Source organism: Sciurus vulgaris, assembly GCF_902686455.1.
Source record: "Sciurus vulgaris genome assembly, chromosome: X".
Taxonomy (NCBI): domain Eukaryota; kingdom Metazoa; phylum Chordata; class Mammalia; order Rodentia; family Sciuridae; genus Sciurus; species Sciurus vulgaris.
In genome coordinates, this window is record NC_136471.1 from 101711021 (window position 1) to 101731513 (window position 20493).

General features: G+C 38.4%; 2 protein-coding genes across 10 annotated transcripts in view; one reads left to right on the plus strand and one right to left on the minus strand.

Moving 5' to 3' along the window:
• Positions 1-20493, plus strand: part of CASK (calcium/calmodulin dependent serine protein kinase) — a 358268-nt gene that overhangs the window by 180999 nt on the left and 156776 nt on the right. The gene's annotated exons all lie outside the window — the stretch shown is intronic.
• Positions 1432-10290, minus strand: GPR82 (G protein-coupled receptor 82). Of its 2 annotated transcripts, XM_079122962.1 has the most exons (3): positions 8840-10290; positions 7019-7130; positions 1432-4695 (listed from the first exon to the last, which is right to left on the minus strand). In XM_079122962.1, the coding sequence occupies exon 3, from the start codon at positions 4454-4456 to the stop codon at positions 3446-3448; it is 1011 nt and encodes a 336-aa protein (XP_078979088.1). In that variant the 5' UTR covers positions 4457-4695; positions 7019-7130; positions 8840-10290; the 3' UTR covers positions 1432-3445. The 2 variants fall into 2 exon arrangements, with proteins under 2 accessions (XP_078979088.1, XP_078979087.1); XM_079122961.1 differs by having other exon boundaries at positions 7019-10290.

Genomic DNA, 20493 nt, shown 5'->3' on the forward strand with positions numbered 1-20493 from the left:
TTTATTCCTTATGATAAGAAGCACACTGTCAATCCTCAGGCATTACTTCTTTAAGGTTGTTGAACATGTGCACATTGTTTGAATAATCATACTTAGAAAACTCAAATTATAAGATCATCAATTTATCTTGCATCTCTAACTGCTATGTATGCCTTTCTCCTCCCATCCTACCCTTCCAAATACCAAAACTCCTTGATTTATTGGGGGAAAGAGATAAATGGTTTCTTATTGAAAGTGGCTCTTTTCACTACTCCTCTCCTGAGCCAGTGGTGGTGTGTCATGTAGCCAGAGGTTTCTCTGCCAGGTGTAAAACCTTTCTAGCTATAGGAACTCTCTCTAGTGATATCAGTCCCATTGGAATTTGGGGGCCATCAGAAGGTTGCAAGCATTAGACTGCACAATTGAAATACTTAATGAATTACCAGTGTCCATTCTGTGTTCCCTTTGTGGTTTGCCAGCAAGCTTCTCTTTCACTGGTCTTCACATGTTTGCCTGTAACAGCTTCTACCCTTGCAAGCTGCAAAGCTGGGGATAGGCCACAAGTCTTCACATGTTTGCCTGTAACAGCTTCTACCCTTGCAAACTGCAAAACCAGAGATAGGCCACAAGTCCTCACCAAATTAGAATTGGGATGGGCCATCTTCCTCTCCTACCCAGAGAGGACAGACTCACTTCCAGGTTGGGTAGTCATCCTGAATATTGCTTGCCAGTCTTAATGGTTTGTGTTCCTGATTAATAATTTGAAATCTGCTTTAATGAGTGTGTACATGGGAAGAATCAAAGGGGAAATAAGCATATGTCATGCCTGTTTTCTTGTTAAAAGATAATCCCGTTAACCTGTAAGTCAAAATTCAAGATTTCTGAAATTCCAAACTTGTGATTGACCATAACTCACAAACACATTATAAATACCATTTCTCTGAAATCCAAACTTTAGAGTAAATTTAGAAAAGGATTTTTTTATATAAAACATTTACTATAACATTAAATAGCCAGTTTTTCAATTCAATTTAAGAAAAACTCAGCATGGTTCAATCTGTTTGGGAAAGCATCTATGGTGTAAAGATAAACATGGTCATAAAAAAACTATAAAGAACAAAAAAAAAATTATAATTTGTATGCTTAGTATAGTTCAGTACATGGAGTTTCCTATCAGAATGAATAACTTGAAATACCTAAGTGAATCCCACACCATGTGTGCACCCACAAGAATTGGGTCCTAATTAGAAGAAGATATTTCATGCTTGTATAATTTTATCAAAATGGAATCTGTCATGTATAACTGAAATAAGCCAATTAAAAAAAGAGTAACTTAAAGAGAAATTGTGCACACCTTCTCCTGCCTTTTTAAATGTAGGAAACTCTACTTTGATATCTTTTATTTCAAATAGTGGGTACAGCTATAAAGTGATTTTTTAAATAATAATTTTTTAAGCTTCTAAGTGCAGTGACTTTTAATATAGTACAGTGTGTGTTAAATGAAAGTTATCGATCATCTCAGTTCCTCTTAGAATAAAACTACTGTTACACCTGTGGAAAATTCCAGGCATCTCAGGAACTTTCCTGATGAACTTTGAGTTATTCTGATCCACATGTCTAGAAAGTCACTAGAATGGACACCTCCATTTACAGACAGCATACAGGGAGATCACTTGGAATTCCCAAACCTTCTCTGTCTGAAAATTATTGAACCAGAAATCTACTCTTAAAGATTAGATATCTACTGTAAATACTTAAAGCTGGAATGTGGTCAGACTTTCCTCTGAACATTTTCATCTCTCACTTAAGCACTGAAATAAAAAGAACAAACATTTACTTTTTTCTTATTGATTTTTAATGAGAATTACACAAATGTGTCAGAACCATCTCTAATAATTTTGAACATGGCTCTTAGAGAATCTATACAGTGAATTGCTTCTACAGTTCCAATTCAGTAATAAAACATGCTTTGAAGTTAAAGACTTGGAAGTGTCATGTGAACTTACTTTAAACTTCTCCTTGAGCACTGAAGGAATTGCCACATGGAGAAAACGATGAATCTTTAAGCAGTTTCTAACTAAGTGGTAAGTTATAGTTATTGGTTGATTTTGTTCAACTGTTTTTGTTTGGTTCTCATCGAAAAAGAGAATGCAAGTACCAAAGGAGGAGAAATAGAAAACTGATTATAGCTCCAAAGGTGCTTATGATCTTTGGGGGAAGACAACACATTTACACTTTTTTAAGATCATAACGTATATGATACAGAATACAGTCACCATCATTTGTCTTACTGACAAGATTACATGGAAGAAAGAAATGACCATTAAGAAATGCTTACTTCTTGAATATTTACTTAGATATTGGAGAAAATCGGGCTTGCTTAACTATGCTCTTCAGGTTTTTCATCAGCAAGTAAATTGGCATACTTTATGGTTGTGATGATTAAAATTATACGTGTCAAGCATATAAGCAGAGTGCCTAGCACATAGCAAGTGCCAAGTGACATTATCTGATTTAATAATAGTGCCTATGAATAAGGTGGTATTTTCTGTTCTACAAATGAAAAAATAAACATGTAAAAAGGGTAAGTAATTTGCTTAAGAGTGTCCAGCTAAATAAGATATGGAACCAGGATTGAACCCAGGGAGTCTAAATTCAGGGTCCAATCTTTAACAATGATACTGCTTTAACATGCATTCATTTCACAAAATTAATTGAATATATTGACATGCCTGGTACTGTTTACCAGTAATAACATTTTTATATTAGATATAGAGGAAAATACACAAAATGTGATGAAGATGGGCACATTATAATGATGTATTAGCTTTTTATTTTGACAAAGCCTAATCCAAATATTTAAGCATATTTATAAGTAATATGTGTTCATTAAATATTGGAATCAATGAATATTGCCTTTCCTAGTAACATGAGTCAGATAACTTCAAATAAATACGTTCATAAAACCTTGGATTTTTATACTGTATTATTCATGCATTTCGTGAGGACATTTCTTATTTTTTTCTTGTACTCATTCGTAAAATTTTGTGTGTTACCAACAAAACAAATGCTAACCTTTGTATTCTAAGATGGACTCTTGTATTCTTAGTACAAAGCAGACAACCCATAAACCATTTGCTTCTTTATCCTACAGTCATGAAATACTGTGTTCTGGAGAGAAGATCCACAATAGAGTTCAAACAGAAAATGGTTGGTTGCTTTCATATGCGGTGGTATCCTTTCAGTACACTTGTCTTTCACCTCTGAAAATCTCTGCCGTCTCAACTTTCAATATAAGTAGAACTTTAAGCGAGTTTTATGGATATATTTACTTATTTTTAAAATCCAGAGAGGCTTTCTTGGTGCCTGCTGTCAACCAAGATATGACATGTTAATCATTTAGGTTAGTGTCCCTAATAGAGTCACATGAACACTTTGCTGTTTCATGGTGTTTTCCATCCAGAAGTCAACGATATGGTTGTATATGTGATGAATTAGACTTCATAAAGAGATTATATAGTGTCTTCTTGAACGTTTTATCTAATAGAAGAAATATAATGGGGTCTGTACTACTTCTGGCTGAAGCAAGACAAGTGAGGACGTTTTTTATTTCTATTAAATTATTCAATTGCTGACAGCCCTCTCTCTGATGCAAAACATAAAAAATGGGTTTAAAAATACTATATGGAAGAAAGCAAACTATGAGTAGAATCTGGATAACCAAAAGATGTCTTTTCACAGAACTGTAAGTCAGATCTTTCTCCACAATGGATGTACAGGTCCTTATTTTTCTCAGATGATTGACAAAAGAATAGTATGATGTTAGCACCACTAAAAAGGAAAATCCAATAAATGTGGTTCCAATAAGGCCTGCAATCTGAGAGATCATGGCTCCTAGTTCCATCTGTGGATTGTAGCACAGGCTCTCTCCTCCTTCCGTAGCCTCCACGACTGAGTAGTATATAATAATGGGAAAAATTATGCCCAGGACAACTCCCCATATATAAATGCACAGTTTTCTGGCAAAGTTGGGCTGGCGAAATTTTTTCAGTAAATGGCCATAAAATATTTTCTCATAGCATGACGTAGTCTCTTGTTTGGAATCCTTTTTCATTAAGGTAGCATAGCGGCTTATGGCTATCCAACTTAAAATTAAGAGACTGACAAACATACTCACGTGCATGGACAGCGTTCCCAGAAAATTGACCACTCTGCATTGTACAGAGTGATATTCCCATTGGTAGCCTTTCAGGAAATAGATAACCATGAAAGGCATGGCACCGCACACAAGTAAGTTTGCAGTCACAAGATGTGCCAGGTAGATGTGCGTTGATGTTTTCTTACCTATTTTTGTTAAAAACACCCACTGAGAAAGTGAGTTTCCAAAGAGACCGACAATACAAAGCACAGTATAAATGATTGGCAGAGCTGTGGAAGAGATCATAGATGGTTGAATGCATGTTGAGTTGTTCCTCATTTATATCAGATTTTTTTGAATTTGCCACAGGAGCTAGAACAGAATTGCAGATATTTTATATCAAATTATGCATAGTATTTAAGCTAAAGAGTAAAAAAAAAAAGCAACGGAGGAAATAAAATAGTTACAAAATGTTTTGGATGGAAAAAAGGAATAGCTTGCTTCTTACCTTTTCTAATCACAGTTGTCCAGTTGAAGTACAAAAGAAGTGTTCTTATTGTGATGGATAGTGCTTTTGTCTAAAAAACAAAATTTGATGCAAAGAAATAAATGCCTGAGATTTAAAACTTGACTTTAGAAGAATTTATAGTTCTTATATCATAAAGTAATGTGTAAGTGATGACAAATTTTGCCTAGAAATGTAATTTTAGAAAATTTAAGGTACATGCAAACTATTCATGCTGGGCAAAGGAAAGTATTATATAAGTATTTTGTTCCACATTTAAGGAGAGATAGGCTGGGCACAGCAATTCAGTTTGTAATTCCAGTGACTGGGGAGGCCAAGGCAGGAAGATCAAAAGTCTGAGGTCAGCCTCTGCAATTTTGCAAGACCCCGTCTCAAAAGAAGGCCTGGGGTATAGCTCAGTGGTAGAGCACCCCTGAGTTCAATCCCTAGTACCAAAGAGAGAAATAGAGGGATAAGACTCTTTTTAATTAATACATTAACTACATGCAAATAGTCTTTCCTGGCTAGGTTTAAAACACTTCTCTATAACCCAATACTATTAAGAGCCCCTTTTCATAATCCAGAAGTAAACTCAATTCCTCATGAACAAAAACTCAGGAAAGAGCCTAAATTTAAATAAAGGAAAACATAGTGACCAAGGATAGACGCCCAAATCCCAGGATCATTGCCAAAGGGCATCAGTAATTTTTAACTTCAAATAGTTAATGTTAAACTGTCATATTTTCAATAATAAGTTGACTTTACAATCATGTCAGAACTGTAGTTGCTGTGCTTGTTGGCTAGAGCGCCCTCAAGTGTCCTCATGTGTAATTAGTATCTGGATTTTTCAGTTTTAAATTTGTTTAGAGGATGTGCTGTTCTAATCACAGAATAAACGCAGGTGTGGTTTTTGCCTTTTTATGTCTTATTTTTAAATCTTTCTTGCTGTGCAGAGTACACATGAAGTGTTGAAGAATGACGAGCTCTTTTTCATTCTTACTTTTCTCCTTATTTCCTTATTTTGTTCAGGCAGTAAATAACAAAGACAAATTACTGGATTCTGGCCAAATAAGAATCATGATCTCTATTCAGAACGTGCCACATTTCTCTCTGTTCTTCACTATTGCTTTCTGAGCACCGCATTCTCCACTCATTTATGATCTACAACAGGGTTTCTCAATCCTTTTTTTAAAACATTGCATTCTCTGTTTTGATAAGCATAAAATTTTTATCGTATGCCAATCTCAGCCCTCAGCTCCTGAGGGCTTTTTTAGTCTCTATCCCTCTTCAGAATTGTGGTTTTATTAATTTTCTGCCTCTTGGGTTGCTTTAAAATTATGTCAATTTTTACAGAACTAGGCATTTTTTCCAAATATGATATTATAATTTCAAAATGATTTTTTAAACCACACAGTCTACACTCAAAGACTTAAAAACTTAAACTCTGTGCAGTCTCCAGGTTCAAACATTGAGACACTTAATTAATACCTACCCCTGTCTTCATCATTTTATTTATTTCTCTGTGATTTTTATTTAGAAAACAGTCCATATGCTTCAGAGTGAGTTTGTATCAGAGAACTGCAATCTGGTTGCAGTTAGTGTAGATGCAGTTACAAATATATAAAACCTAATCTGTAACTTCACTGATTTAAAAATCAGTCAAATAAAGAATGAAGTGAGGCAGTTTATTTCTTCAGGAAATTTATCTGCTCAAAGTAGATTTTGATTTTCCCTAAGGAATGGAGTTTCCTTTTATGATGATATTAAAGAAAAGCACCAGCCTTTGCCTTGTGTGGATAATACATAACACACTAAAAACAGCAAAGCAATGGTGCTTCTCTGTGAATATCAATAGCAAATGCTCCTGAACAAAAGAAAGGTAAAAGACTTTGACAGAAGCTAGCTTTAACAGACAGTCGATGTTGAGTCTCAAGGCAGGACCTCAAGGTAGCAAAGGAAAATCAGTTCATCTTTCACTTCCAAAATTTGTGTCTACTGTGTACCTGTCCTTTAAAAATAAACTGTGATTTTAAAACTACGAGATAAATTGTCTTCCAAATTTTGGGAAATATCTTTACATTTAAATCAAATCAAAATGACATGTTGCAGATACAGAATTGCTTTCCAGAAAATGTCTCCAAGTCGACATTCACCTCACTAGAATGCCTGTCAAGTTACTCACGTACACATTGTGTGTCTGCCAATTTGACAAATGAAAAAAGTTCTATAACTTATAACAACTACTAATATTCTCTACTTATAACAACTACTAATATTCTCTACATAAATGTGCTGATTGCCTTTCCTAATTACCAGTTTTCAAAATTTAAACAGTTTAGACCTGTTACAGTTCTTATAAAACAAATTTATAAGCTAAAATCAATAATCACCCTTACCTGTCTGTTTATGCCAACTAAGGTTATATTGTTCAAGGTAGCAATGCAAATTTCAGACTTACAACTCTCTGATCTTCACTCTTCCAGTATTCTTAGTCAGTGTAAATAGATTCTTGCATGACACCAACTACAGTGAGGGGAAAAAGGAAATTAAACTGAGCATTGAAGAAATTCAGTAGTTATGGTAAATGTAGCAACCACCTCCTCAAAAAAAAAAAGCCCTCATTTCTCTATTTCTGTGGTGAGAGGAAGTTGATGTGCAATATATATATATATATATATATAAAATATTTCCTTATGATTATTTCATGAACTAGTAGTTATACCTCAGCTTTATGAAGAATGCTTGGCTGCAGTTAAGTTCAAAGGTTTAATTCCCCATAGCTAGTTAATTTTATGTGACACAGTGATAGAGGGAAACCAATAAATATTGGTACAAATGTTTCCATGAACTTATCTGTAATATCCTTTATGGGTAGCTTATTTGCTGTCCATCTTTATCAAGAATAGAGGCAAACACACTCCAAGTTTTCTTAAGAACAGCTTTCCAGAATCAAGTATCATACAACTGGACTAGAATTTCATGATCATGTCTGAGTTGAGATCTTTCATTTTAAGGTTGAAGAAGCTGAGACCCAGAGAAGTTCATTGTCAGCACAGAGAGCACTGAGGGCTTTGGGTCCACTGTAGTACGTTATTTGGATCATTTGTAATGAATTTGGGGAATCCTGGGAAGTGGCAAATAGGCCTCAGATCAAATGAGTAGTTATAATATAAAGAATTACGAAACCAATTTTATATATGACATTTTTAGTCAGTTTGTGAATGACTAACTAAATGAAAGCCCAGTGTGTACATCTGGGGAGTCAAACTTGCCTCAAGCACTACCTTCCTAGGGCAGTTAAACCAGTGGGAGTCTAAAAAAGAGAACAGAGAACAGAAATCTAATTTTATCAAGTCTGAGCACTTTAGCTATTAGTAAATCATTTAAAATTAATAAAAGCACTCTGCTACTTCTCATAACTCCCAACACTTAAACCTTATTTCATGCCGATTGCATAAATTCTCTATGATGTTTGCTAATATTTTTTTCTAAAGCAAAAGCGAAAACTCTCTGAAGTTTCTGGAGCCTGTCCTGCTGCTGTGCATCTTTGCAATGCTTGCCATCATTTAATTAAGGGTAGTTAGCAGGGACTGTGGCACGCACAGCCCGGGAGGCGGAGACAGGAGGATTCTGAGTTCAAAGCCAGCCTCAGCAACTTAGTGAGGCCCCTAAGCAACTCAGTGAGACCCTGTCTCTAAATAAAAAATACAAAAAGGGGCTGGGGATGTGGCTCAGTGGTCGAGTGCCCCAGGGTTCAATCCCCGGTACCAAAAAAAAAAAAATAATGACTCATCCAGGGTACATGGCTATTGATTGCAGAAATTTGACTTCTAGAATTCCCATCATATCTATTTAAGCAATTTCTCATGTTCCTGGAAGGAATTACTTAGAGCAAAAACCGGCTGGATGCTGGGGGTGTAGCTCAGTGGTAGAGCTGTGTGCCTGGGTTCAATTCCTAGCACCACAAAAGGAAGAACAAAAAAAAGCAGCTTGATGAACAAGGCCCTGGGTTCAATTCCTGACACCACCCCCCCCCCGCCAAAAAAAGCAGCTTAAAGTAATTTAGAAAAGAATGGAAATGAAATGCTGTTTCCAAGTGATTAAAAGATCATTTTAATATTACCTATTAGGGCTTAAGCATCTTTGACTCAGAAAAATAAAAAAAAGAATACCCTTGTTTCCTCCATTGTCCCCAAAACTCAGTGTATGATACATACCATCGCTCCTTCAGTCACTCAAGCCAAAAACCTAGGGCTCATCCTGGATTCCTCTTTCCTTCACGCCTCACATCCACTCACCTGCTGCTGTTGCAGGAGAAGAGAAGTCTCTGGAGAAGGGTCTGAGAGGAGCTCGGCGAGGAGAGGGAGATCTCAACTCAGGACCAGTGGGGGTTCTTGGAAGAAAAGAATTTCAGCAGGAGCCAGACAAAGGCAGAGACAGAGGTTTTTTTAGGAAGGTAGATAAGCATTCAAGAATACGAACTGCCTTCAGAGTAAGAACCAGCCCCGACCTAGGCTGGGGGTGGGGGTCCGATACTTATGGAAGGGCTGTGTCAGGGGCGGTACTGTAGGTTGATCCAGGGTGGAGTCGCACGATTTCACACCAGTTTTCCTCTGCTTGCGTATTTCCCTCACTTTACCATTGCAGAAGCCAAGGGCATGTTGTTCAAGATTTACTACTATGCTTTTTACATCTCAATGGCTCAAGGGTGTTTCCTTTAAGATTCAGGGTTTCCCTCTATCCTAAATCCCTATCTCACTGCCACTAGAACTTCTATCATCCCCACCACCACCATTAAGTATCACATTTCAGGAGAGCTTCCTATGTACCAGACTTCCTGCTATTAGCTTTATATGCAATTCTTATTTAATCTTCATAATGCCCTGAGAAATAAATATTTCCATTTTAAAGGTGTGGAAAACTGAAGCTCAGAAAGGTCATAAAAGTTTCCCCAGGTCACCCAGCCATCTGTCCTCTCAGTACAGTGACTAGCTTTCTTTAGAGCAAGTAATTCACTAGAACAAGTCCATAGCTGGAATACCTTTCTTTAAAAAAGAAAAAAAAATCTAGCCTCTGAAGTCAACACTGTCACCTCTGCAGTGTTCTGTTAGTCACCCAGAGCCACACCTGACTTGTGGGAAGAATAAATATCAGGAGGTGATGATCACTGGGGGCATCTTAACATCTACCACAAATGTGAAGCAATCATTGAACCAGAGTCAGAACCATTGGCAGACCATTTATCAGGCAAAGCACCTGAATAGATGTAAATTTTGCCAATTCTTTTTACCATATCCAGGTCTGTCAGTTCACTGTTCAAAAGTCTAGACTTGGGAGATGGTGGAAAAGAAACCAGTTTTATTCAAGCCGGCCCTGAGAAGATGGAGGGGAGCTACCTTGCTAAAAGTTCCATCTTGGGGAACTGAAGTTCACAAAAGGGCTTTTGTATGGAGAGAATGGAAATGTAATGGGACAATGGGCAGGAAGCGGGTGGGGAGTTGTCTTCTGATCTTCCTGGGCTTGTGTCTCCTCCCCTAACTCCCTGGGACCCGAATGTCCCAATAGACCCTGACCTCCTGGGTCTAGTTACAAACATGACTCTCCTCCAAGTTAAACATCACAACAATTTGTATGCTTTGTGTTAGTTGATGTACATATTCAAAGAATAAGGAGGGGTGTTACACATTGTTTTCCCAGAAGATCACCAGGTATTCTGGGTTCTGTAAATCTAAAGAAAGGTTAAGGAGCAGTGAACACCTCAATGATTCGGCTGCTGCTAATTTAAAATGCCAGACGAAGGGAGAAGAAACGGAAGGGGTGGGGTGGGGGAGGGAATGACTCTGCCAAGGACAACTCCCAAGTGTGGCCACTGTTACCTTCTTGGACTGTTTTGATTTTTAGGGCTCTGTATTTTTCTTAAACAGTGCAATTCACTCAACAAATATTCATCAGAGTTCCTACTGTGTTTTCAATGGCGTGCAGAGGTCCCGGAACTAGTCTGTTAGCCACAAACTAATTCAGGATTTCTGGAAATATAAGAGAGATTCCAAAAGCAAGCCACGAATTTAGATTCATATGCGATGTGTGCTACAGACTTCAAATGCTGCCCTTTTTAGGGAGGAAACAGTGAGTCGAAGTGATTCTGAAAGGCTTTGTGAAAGCAAAAGAAGGAACGAGAAGAGAACACCTGGTGAACGACAACTGTGAAGCAGGGATTTTACATAAAAGAACCCTGGAGGTGGGTGGTGGAAACTGAGGCTGGAAGAGGTTAAGCAGTGTGGGTAAGGTAGACCCAACTAGTAAATTAGCTTTAAAGCAACCTCTTTCTCTGCCTCAGAAAGCAAAAATTACTGGCTTTCCTTGCCCATCAATAATGTCACCTTATGATACGTAGGAGAAATAAACTAGGGTCCAGTTTCAAGTGCTTTTAACTTCCTTCAGGTAGGGTTTCCTGTTCTAGACTCTGAGGCAGCAGAAATGGACTGACTACAGAAGAAATAAAGACCATTCTTTTCAGTCTTTGTAAGCACTGAACTTCATTAAGCTAATTTGTTTTCCAGCAATATCAGTATCAATTTTTCATGATTTAAGTGATTTTGTGTTCCTAATGGAAATAACAGACAAGTTTTATTTACATTTTCCTAAGAAATTGGGAAATGTTGTAACGGATAGAAAAGAAGTATCAGAGAGCATGAGACGAAGAAAAAGATTACTTGTCGAGGAGAAATGTCAAGAATAAATAAATACTTTAATATTTATAAAGTGTAATAAATACTTTAGTATTTTGCAGGATCTCTGCAAAACGTGGCCCCTTGAGACTTTTCTTATTCAGATCAGTGGGAGTTTTCTTTAGTTCTTCATCTTTCCCATCCTTCTCCTCTTCAAAGTTCTGCTTTTGTTGAAAGAGTCCAAATGCTCTTGCCTCAGTTCTGATTACTTCCTGTATCACCTGCCAAAAACTTATCTCCTAAGTGTTCTACTCTGACCCTCAAGATCTGCCTCCTTGAAGTGTTAGTTTCCTACAATTCAAGTCCTGTCTTGTGCTAAGTTTCCTTGATACTTGTGTGAGTATCAACTGTAATATGTAAATTGCCCCAGAATTCCTTTGGAGTGGTTCAGTGAGAATGGTCCAAAGGGCAGGCATGTGGTCAATCATTTCGGTGGGCTGCATACAGCAAGGGTACAATGACAGCCTTCCTGACTCACATGAATTCTTGGGAATTAGAATTAGGGTCCCTTATCAATTTCCCTGAGAGTCAGAAATCAGAGAACACAGGACAGCTTTGGACCTTTGTGCTTCAACTCAAAAGTTATTTTAGGCCGTCCAAGCTCTTGTCTAAACCGGCTGCGCTTGGCCTTCTGGACACTCTGTCTGACCAATCAGGAGCTCAGGGCATCAGAAGACTGTTGTGCAGGAGGAGAAGACCTGCCTCATTTTGTCCACATCAGAACATCGCAAGCTAAAGATGATAATTTTTCTAAAAAGGGGTCAGTGGTAAGTCTTGCCCAGTTCAATACACACCCAAGCAATGATCACCTTAAGAAGGAACGAGGCACAGCCTTGTTGCTCAAAGCTGTGGTTTGTTCAAGGCCAGTTGAGCCCCCTGCTCTATTCAGGATGTGGTGTCTGGCCACAGCCCTGTTTCCAGTTGCACTGCTCAGGCCCTCACCTCCTGCTTACAAGCAGCTCTTATCATGGGCGTCCCACCCGGGGTGCAGAAAAAGGACCTCTCCTTGCTCACAAGAGCTGATTTCTCAACAAGTAGTGGGAGCATTTGTCTCAAGTACTGCTAAAAACAGCAGAGAATACAGTCCCAAGTTTGGACATTTGTAATTGCACAGAAAAGTTATTAGCCTTCTGAGGAAGGTGTAATGACAAAACATAAATGAACCTAATGATCTGAATTTCACTGTCCCTCAACTGTGACTTTTGTCTATTCATAGAGGCCTCAATGTGCTGGCTGCACATTAAGAATGCACAGCACAGAAACACTATGTGGGCTCAGTGGTGGTCACAAGAATTAGGTTCACCTCAGAGGTGGAAAGCAGATGAGAAATTAGCAAGTTTAGGGGAGGGGACAAACTTTAGCGACAGGTGAGACAAGGCAAAAGTGTCTTTGAATTTTGGCATCTTTGAATTAAATTTGAGCCACATCATGTTTCAGAAGCACCCATTCTCTCTCTTTCTCTGGCTCTCTCTAGTTTTTGTTTATTTGTTTGTTGTTTTATTTTTATGGTACTGGGCATTGAACCCAGGGGAGCTTCACCACTGAGCTAGATCCACAGCCCTTTTCAATATTTTATTTATTTATTTATTTATTGGTACCAGGGATTGAATCCAGGGCACTCAACCCCTGAGCCACATCCCCAGCCCTTTTTCTATTTTATTTTGTGACAGTGTCTCACTGAGTTGCTTAGTACCTTGCTCAGTTGTTGAGTCTGGCTTTGAACTTGCCATCCTCCCGCTTCAGCCTCCCAAGCTGCTGGGATTACAGGCTTGCACCACCACGCCGGCCTTATTTTTTAATTTTGATACAGGGTCTCACTAAATTGCTGAGGCTGGTCTAGAACTTGTGATCCTCCTTTCTCAGCTTCCCAAGTAGCTGGGGTTACAGGCGTGCTTAACCATACCAGCCAGGCAATCAATCATTTCTTCCTATAGGTTCTTTGAAAATACAGAAGTAAAGATTTCTGAAAATGAAGCATTTGATAAGAGTCTAAAAATATTTTAGTCCACTGTATTGAATAGATTTTGTGTGTGTGTGTGTGTGTGTGTGTGTGTGTGTGTGTGTGTGTATCACATCCAGACCCTGGGAAACAACAACCAATCACTTCTTTTGGATTTCTAGACAAAATCATCTTAAAGTTAAGTCCTTGTTCCAGGTCACTTTCCATCCTTATTGAAAGGGGGGAAAGAAAGAGATGAGGAAGAACTGAGTATCTGAAGTCTTCCTCCTGTACTGGTTAGTAGGTTAGTATCTGCATTCAGTTTCTCATATTCAGAGCACCAAGTATTGAAGTAACAAGTTTTTCTGAGAACCACTGTTTAAAAAAATCAGTAACAGGACTGGGGATGTAGCTCAATGGTACAGTGCCTGCCTAGCATGCATAAGGCCTTGGATTCCATCACTAGCACAAGAAGGAAGGAAGGAGAAAAGAAGAAAGATTAATAATAATAAATGACAGCCACTGAATTTTAAATATATTTCTAAAATAAATGCTATTATTACTTTCATATTCCAGATGATAGTTTTACATCCACATAGGATAAGTGACTTGCCTGTGGTGATACAACTAGTATACTGTAACCCCGCGTAGTCTGATTTCGGAGCCTACGTTCCTATAGGGTACTTTATACTGACTCTCACAGTATAAGATAGTACTCACAGAGTCTATTTTATTATTTTGAATAAGGTAACCAAAAAATGTATCTCATTTAGGTATGTTTCCAGATTTCAGCCTGGAAATTTACTAACTCCTGCCAACCTCCCGTTGTAAAGGTACCCTTTTCCCTTTGTAATTATAAGTATTCTGAGGGTCATATTTTGAGACCCTTCAATGTTTCCCTTCCATACCATGGATTTAGCATCCATTGATGATGATTCTTGCCTAAATCCACAGTTTCATTGGCATTTGCATCTTGGCAATCCTTTGATAGAGATATGTTAGACTTGAAGCAATCACTTTAAGGCATCATTCTAAATAAGTCTTGTTTTATTTATTTCTCAAATAGAAGCACATGTAGCACAGTTTATAACATTTTCCTATTGCCTCATCTTTCTCTTCCTCCAATGAAAACCAGCCTAAAATATGTTATTTTAATAAAACTGCAAATAAAGCATTGAATCTTGGAAATAATAAGATCTCTAGAGTTCCATATCTCCAGAAATATCTACTAGAAGAAAATTGGAAAGAAGATGCCTGCGTTAAATTTTTACGCATTCTGGAAGTGGTTCACTGCTTGCGTGGTGCTTTGGCCAGCAGAGGGCACTATATCACTGGTCTTTGATAAACCCATTGCTATCAGCTACTGATGCTGTCCGCATTGCACTATTTTCTAACTGGAAACTTAAAGCAATAGAAAAGTTTAGGGTTTCTTTTTGTTTTCATTTTAAGCTCTGATAAAATTATCAACTTTATTTTAGTAGCTGAAAACCACTTTAAAAGTGATAGAATAAAAATAATTGTACAGACAATGGATTTCTGTCCTTAAGATGAAAACCGAGTAACACTTACCTGCCTTTAATAGAATGTGTCCTTTGGGGATTGTTTTGTTTTATTTTATACTAGTAATTCTCACAAGAGTCACCTTGGTAAAATGTTCACAGCCATATTATCCGAATGGTAAAAAGAAAGTCCTTTTTGTTTTCTGCTGCCATATTTATTTATTTTTTTAATTTTTATTTTTACAGACTGCATTTTGATTCATTGTACACAAATGGAGTACAACTTTTCATTTCTGTGGTTGTACACGCTGTAGATTCACACCATTCATGTGCTCATACATGTACATAGGGTAATGATATTTGTCTCATTCCACTATCTTTCCTCCCCGCCACCTGCCTCCTCCCCTCCCCTTTTTCCTCTGCACAGTCAGGTGTAAAAGAAAGTCTTGACATTTTAGTATGTGAAAGTTTTCATTACCATCTTTCAGTTTTTAACTTTAAAAAAATTATAGCAACTGATGGATATAGTCGTAAAAGGCAAATAGTACTAAAAGGTTTGTAATGATAGCAGTTAATAAGTGTAATTTAAAGCATGTTTCACCTTTTGAAGAAAGCATAGGAGACATCACCTTTATCCTCCACTGTGGTCACTTTCTCCTGTCAGCCTATGAAGACTCCCTCATCTTAAGAGATGCCCTAGCCAGATGCAGTGGTGCTTGCAGGTAATCCCATCAACTTGGGAGGCTGAGGCAAGAGGATCACAAGTTGGAGGCCAGCCTGGGTAACATAGCGAGACCCTGTCTCAAACTAAAAACTAAAAAGGGGTGAGGGTGTGACTCAGTGGTAGAGTGTCCCTGGGATGATACCCAGTACCAGGGAAAGGAAGAAAAAAAAAAGTCACCCTAAACTGTTTGTCTCATTATTCAGCTGTCTCCATCAGGGGGAGTATGTGCTTGTTAGTGTCCCTGAGGACAGAGGGTCTGTTACCAAAACCTTCTGTAACCTCACTACTCCCCACCCTGCAAAAGGTTTTAAAATTCTGCCTCTCTCTGTCTTACACACACATGCACACATAAGCACATAAGCCTTATGAGCTTCCAAGTAAAATAATCTGGGGCATTGTCTTTTGTTGCTAAAGAAATTTCTTAAATTCATTGTCACTTTTTTAGAGATTCATTCCATACATTCTCTTCATTTACATTTTGTATGCATCATTTATCTGTTGCTGCATGCTAAACCACCCCCAGACTTGGTGGCTTAACAAAACAGTCCTTCATTCCCTCTCAATTCTGCAGTTTGTTCTAAGCTCAGCTGGGCAGGTCTTCTGAGTCTCACCTGGGACCATTCGTGCAACTTAGTCATCTGGCAACTAACTGAGGCTTGATGGTTCAAGATGTCCTCACTCACATGTCTAGAGAGTTACTTGGGATGGTTGGGCAGGCAGGACATCCCTCTCTATTTGATTTTTCATCCTGGATTTATTTACAATGAGATGATCTTTGGATTCCAAGACAGCAAAACTGGCAGCTGCAAGGTGTCTTAAAGCTTTGCTCAGATGTTGTATAATGTCCACAATATACTATTTTTTATATTATTATTATTATTATTATTATTATTATTATTATTTGGTGCCAGGAATTGAACTCAGGGACACTTTACCACTGAACCACATCCCCAGCCCTTTTTTATATTTTATTTAGAGGCAGGGTCTGCTGAGTTGCTTACGGTCCGCTAAGTTGCTGAGGCTGGCTTTGAACTCAAGATCCTCCTGCCTCCTGAGCCGCTAGGATTACAGGCATGCACCACCACGCCTGGCCACAATATTTTTACTGGTCAAATCAAGTCTCAGTGCCCATCCAGATTAAAAAAGAGTGACTGAGAGAAGTGGCAGGGTCATTTTTAATCTACCTCACTTCTTTTAATATGCTTGTAATTTTAAAGCTCTAACAACACATTTTTTCCCTTAAAGTGCAGTGAATTGCCTCTTTCCTTAGAGATGAATATAGTATGTGTATCTCAGAGTTCACTGTTTCCTGGGTACTATCCCTCAAAGAAAAAGACATTGTACTTTGCAAAGGGATGCCCATCGTGTCCCACGTGGAGCTCCTGTTGTTTTGTTTCTTCTTCATTTTTAAAGATATATTAAATGAAAGAAAGCTGAAGAGATAGCTCCTCTTGGAGAGCAATCACCTAGCATGCACAAGGACCCTGGTTCGAATCCCCAGACCCTCAGACAGAGTGGGGACAAAAAAAAAAAAGATATATTAAATGTGCCATGAAGCCATGCTGTTTCCTTTGTATTTTTTTATCCTCTATAGTCTCTCCCTTTCTTTTCTGTTTCCAGATTATTAATCTAGCTTTTCAGTAAAACCAGAACAAAAGTCTGTTTGTGCTACTTCCCAATAGTGTGTTCCATCCTGAAAGCTGGATAAATTCACTGATACCTCCAATACTAGAGCATGAATAGCTGGAGAAAGATAACCAGGCTCACAGAGAGGGGGCGACTTTCTGCCCACCGCCCTACGTTGTACTCATTACTCAAAGTTTCTGTTATTTTCAGGATCACAAACTTGAGATCACTGGACCATCAAATTCACATTGACTTACTTAGCTGCCTTCTCTCCCTCCTTGCCACAGATATCTGGAACCCTCCAGTCTGTCCCCACAAGAGCTGACCCTATGTGTTCCTGTGTTTTTCAAGCCTCGCTAGCCACAAAGGGGAACTGAATATGAACATGCATGCAAACCTCATCAGTTCCCTTTGCAGCCATCTGAACATGTTTTTTATTAATATAGAGGAAACAAGTGTTTTTTCTTTGAGTAAAAACTGAATCTCTATGTGGAATTGAAGCATTTCTGCTTCTGACAGATGGGGGCAGGGAGGTGGACCACAAGAGAACAGGGCCATCAATGGTGAGAAAGGCATTTAAAAGAGAATGCAGGCAAACAAGAGACAAAAGTGAATCAGGGAAGAGAAAGAGGTGCTGCTCAGTACTGGAAAGGGAATAAAAAACAAGGTAGGACAGGGGTGCTAGAAAGTCTCCATAATTAATAGGACTGGAGAAGAGGCAGGAAATGTAGAAGGGAACTGTCTACTAAGGAACTGTCTATAACAGCTATGCTAGCAGTATTGATGGAAGACCTTAAAAACTTTGGGTCTAGAAACTTGCTGTTGGACAAAATTTGAAAATATGACACAGTAGAGTGCTTACCATTCCCACCTGCTTTCTTGCTATTGAGCCAGATTTTGGTTTTGTTTTTGTTTCTTGTACTAGGAATTGAACCCAGGGGTGCTTAACCACTGAGCCACATCCCCAGCCCTTGTTATATTTTATTTAGAGACAGGGTCTCACTGAGTTGCTTAGTGCCTCGCTACATTGCTGAGGCTGGCTTTGAACTCATGATCCTCCTGCCTCAGCCTCCTGAGCCGCTGGGATTACAGGCGTGCGCCATCCTGCCCAGCAAAGCCAGGTTTCTAATGAAGGTGCTTGTCCCCATTTCACAATGCAATGTGGTAACCAGTTCAACCACTCTGATTATGCAGAACAAAGCCAAGGACTGGATATGTTTTAGCATATCTTCTTCTGACATCTCACCAGGCACCCTCATATTCTTCTACTTGCTCAAATTTCAGAGTATGGTTCTGACTAGCAAAAAATGGAATGAACCGGCTACCTCTCCTGTCCAGGACATTGCTATAGTGAATGAAAGCTAAGGCTAAATTACCCCTTTTGAGTTACTTCCTCCGCTCATTGGATCCAAATTGGCTCCCTCGGTATATCTCTAGTTCCAAAGTTTACTCTCAGCTTCTGCCCATTCCATTTTGTGTTTTTCCCCTATCTTTCCTTGGCCTTTGGATGTTTGGGTAACATTGAATGTTTCCTACTTGCTTGGTGCATTTTTTAAAACTCATTTGATCTTCCTAACAACCCTCTCAGTAGAGGAACTAGAGCTGATTCAAGATTACATAGTAATTGGTGGAACCAAAAATTGAGCAGTCTGTGTTACCCACCCTTTTAACCTGTTATACTGCCTCTTGGCTAATTACTTAATGATATTATTGGGCTAATAAAGCCTAACAGGTTCAGACTCACCATAATTCTTGCCCTGCCCTTACCAATTAAATCAAAGTACTCCACATCCATTGGCCAAGACTAATCCCCTGGACTGCGTTTGAATGGGCAATACCTACATTTTCCTGGAAACTCCCCGCCCCCCACCAATTTTATTTCACCCACTAGTGAGCAGTTAATTCTTTCCTTAGATATACTAGTACATTTAATCAGGTCCTCTGGTCTAAGAGACTTTCTGTCTCTTTAAAGTTCTTTTACATATCTGTACTCAGGTGTTTGGGTTTTGTAGTTAATGCCCAGAAAATATTTGTGTTCATGTTTTCAGGGATCACCTAATTAGATGCCTCTGTATTATTTGTAACTGAAATGCCAAGCTGTTGAATTGTATAATTTTATCTACAGATTCTTCATCTTAGTCCTTGAGGAATGTGTATTAAAGGGCCAGTATTTAATCTAGATTTGTTGATTGGAAAAATATTTTTACTTTGCTTATGAGCAAAAGAAATCATGTACAAAATAAAAGGCAAGCACATTAGAACTAATTAGCAGCCCATATAAATAAGAAAGGATTATGCTGCAGAATATATAAAGAACTACTTCAACGATTTTTTTGAATTTTTATTGTAAATAAATGGGGTACCACTTGTTTCTCTGGTTGTACATGAAGTAGAGGCATATCATTTGTGTAATCATACATTTACATAGGGTAATGGTGTTTGATTCATTCTGTTATTTTTCCTTCCCTTCACCCCTCCCACCCCTCTTTTCCCTCTATACAGTCCCTCATTCCTCCATTCTTGCCTCCCTCCCACCCCCCATTATGTATCATCATCTGCTTATCAGCGAGATCATTTCTCCTTTGGTTTTTTGAGATTGGCTTAACTCACTTAGCATGATATTCTCCAATTTCATCCATTTGCCTGCAAATGCCATAATTTTATTCTTCTTTATGGCTGAGTAATATTCCATCGTGTATATATACCACAGTTTCTTTATCCATTTATCTGCTGAAGGGCATCTAGGCTACTACAACAATTTTTTAAAAATCTTCTTAATTGTAGATGGACACAATACCTTTATTTTATTTATTTATTTTTATGTGCTGCTGAGGATCAAACCCAGTGCCTCACACGTGCCAGGCAAGTGCTCTACCACTGAGTCACAACCCCAGCCCTTCCATAGTTTTTGAGAAGAAATAAAAAAAGATAAGCAACTCAGGATATAAAGGAGGAGGAGAGGTTTAGATATGAACAGGCCATTCACCCAAGAAGAAAACCATGTGAGCAAAAACATAGGAGATGATGCTTCATGGCACTAGTAATCGGGGATGTGCCAATTGAAACCACAGTGAGATGCCATTTCGCACCTATCAGATTGAGAAAAATTAGTAAATGTAATAAAACCAAGTGTTAGTGAAGATGTGGGTAAATAGGAACTCATTTCTCTCTAGTGGTGGGATGGGCATATAAATGGTAAAATCACTTTAGAAAGCAATTTGTCAAAACCAAGAGAAACTGAAGTATATACCCTTACAACCAAACATTCCTACGTCGTCAACCATAGAGAACCTTCACGCATGGGTGCAGGGCGTACAAAAGACTTCTCTTGAGTGTGGTTTCTAATAGTGGAAAA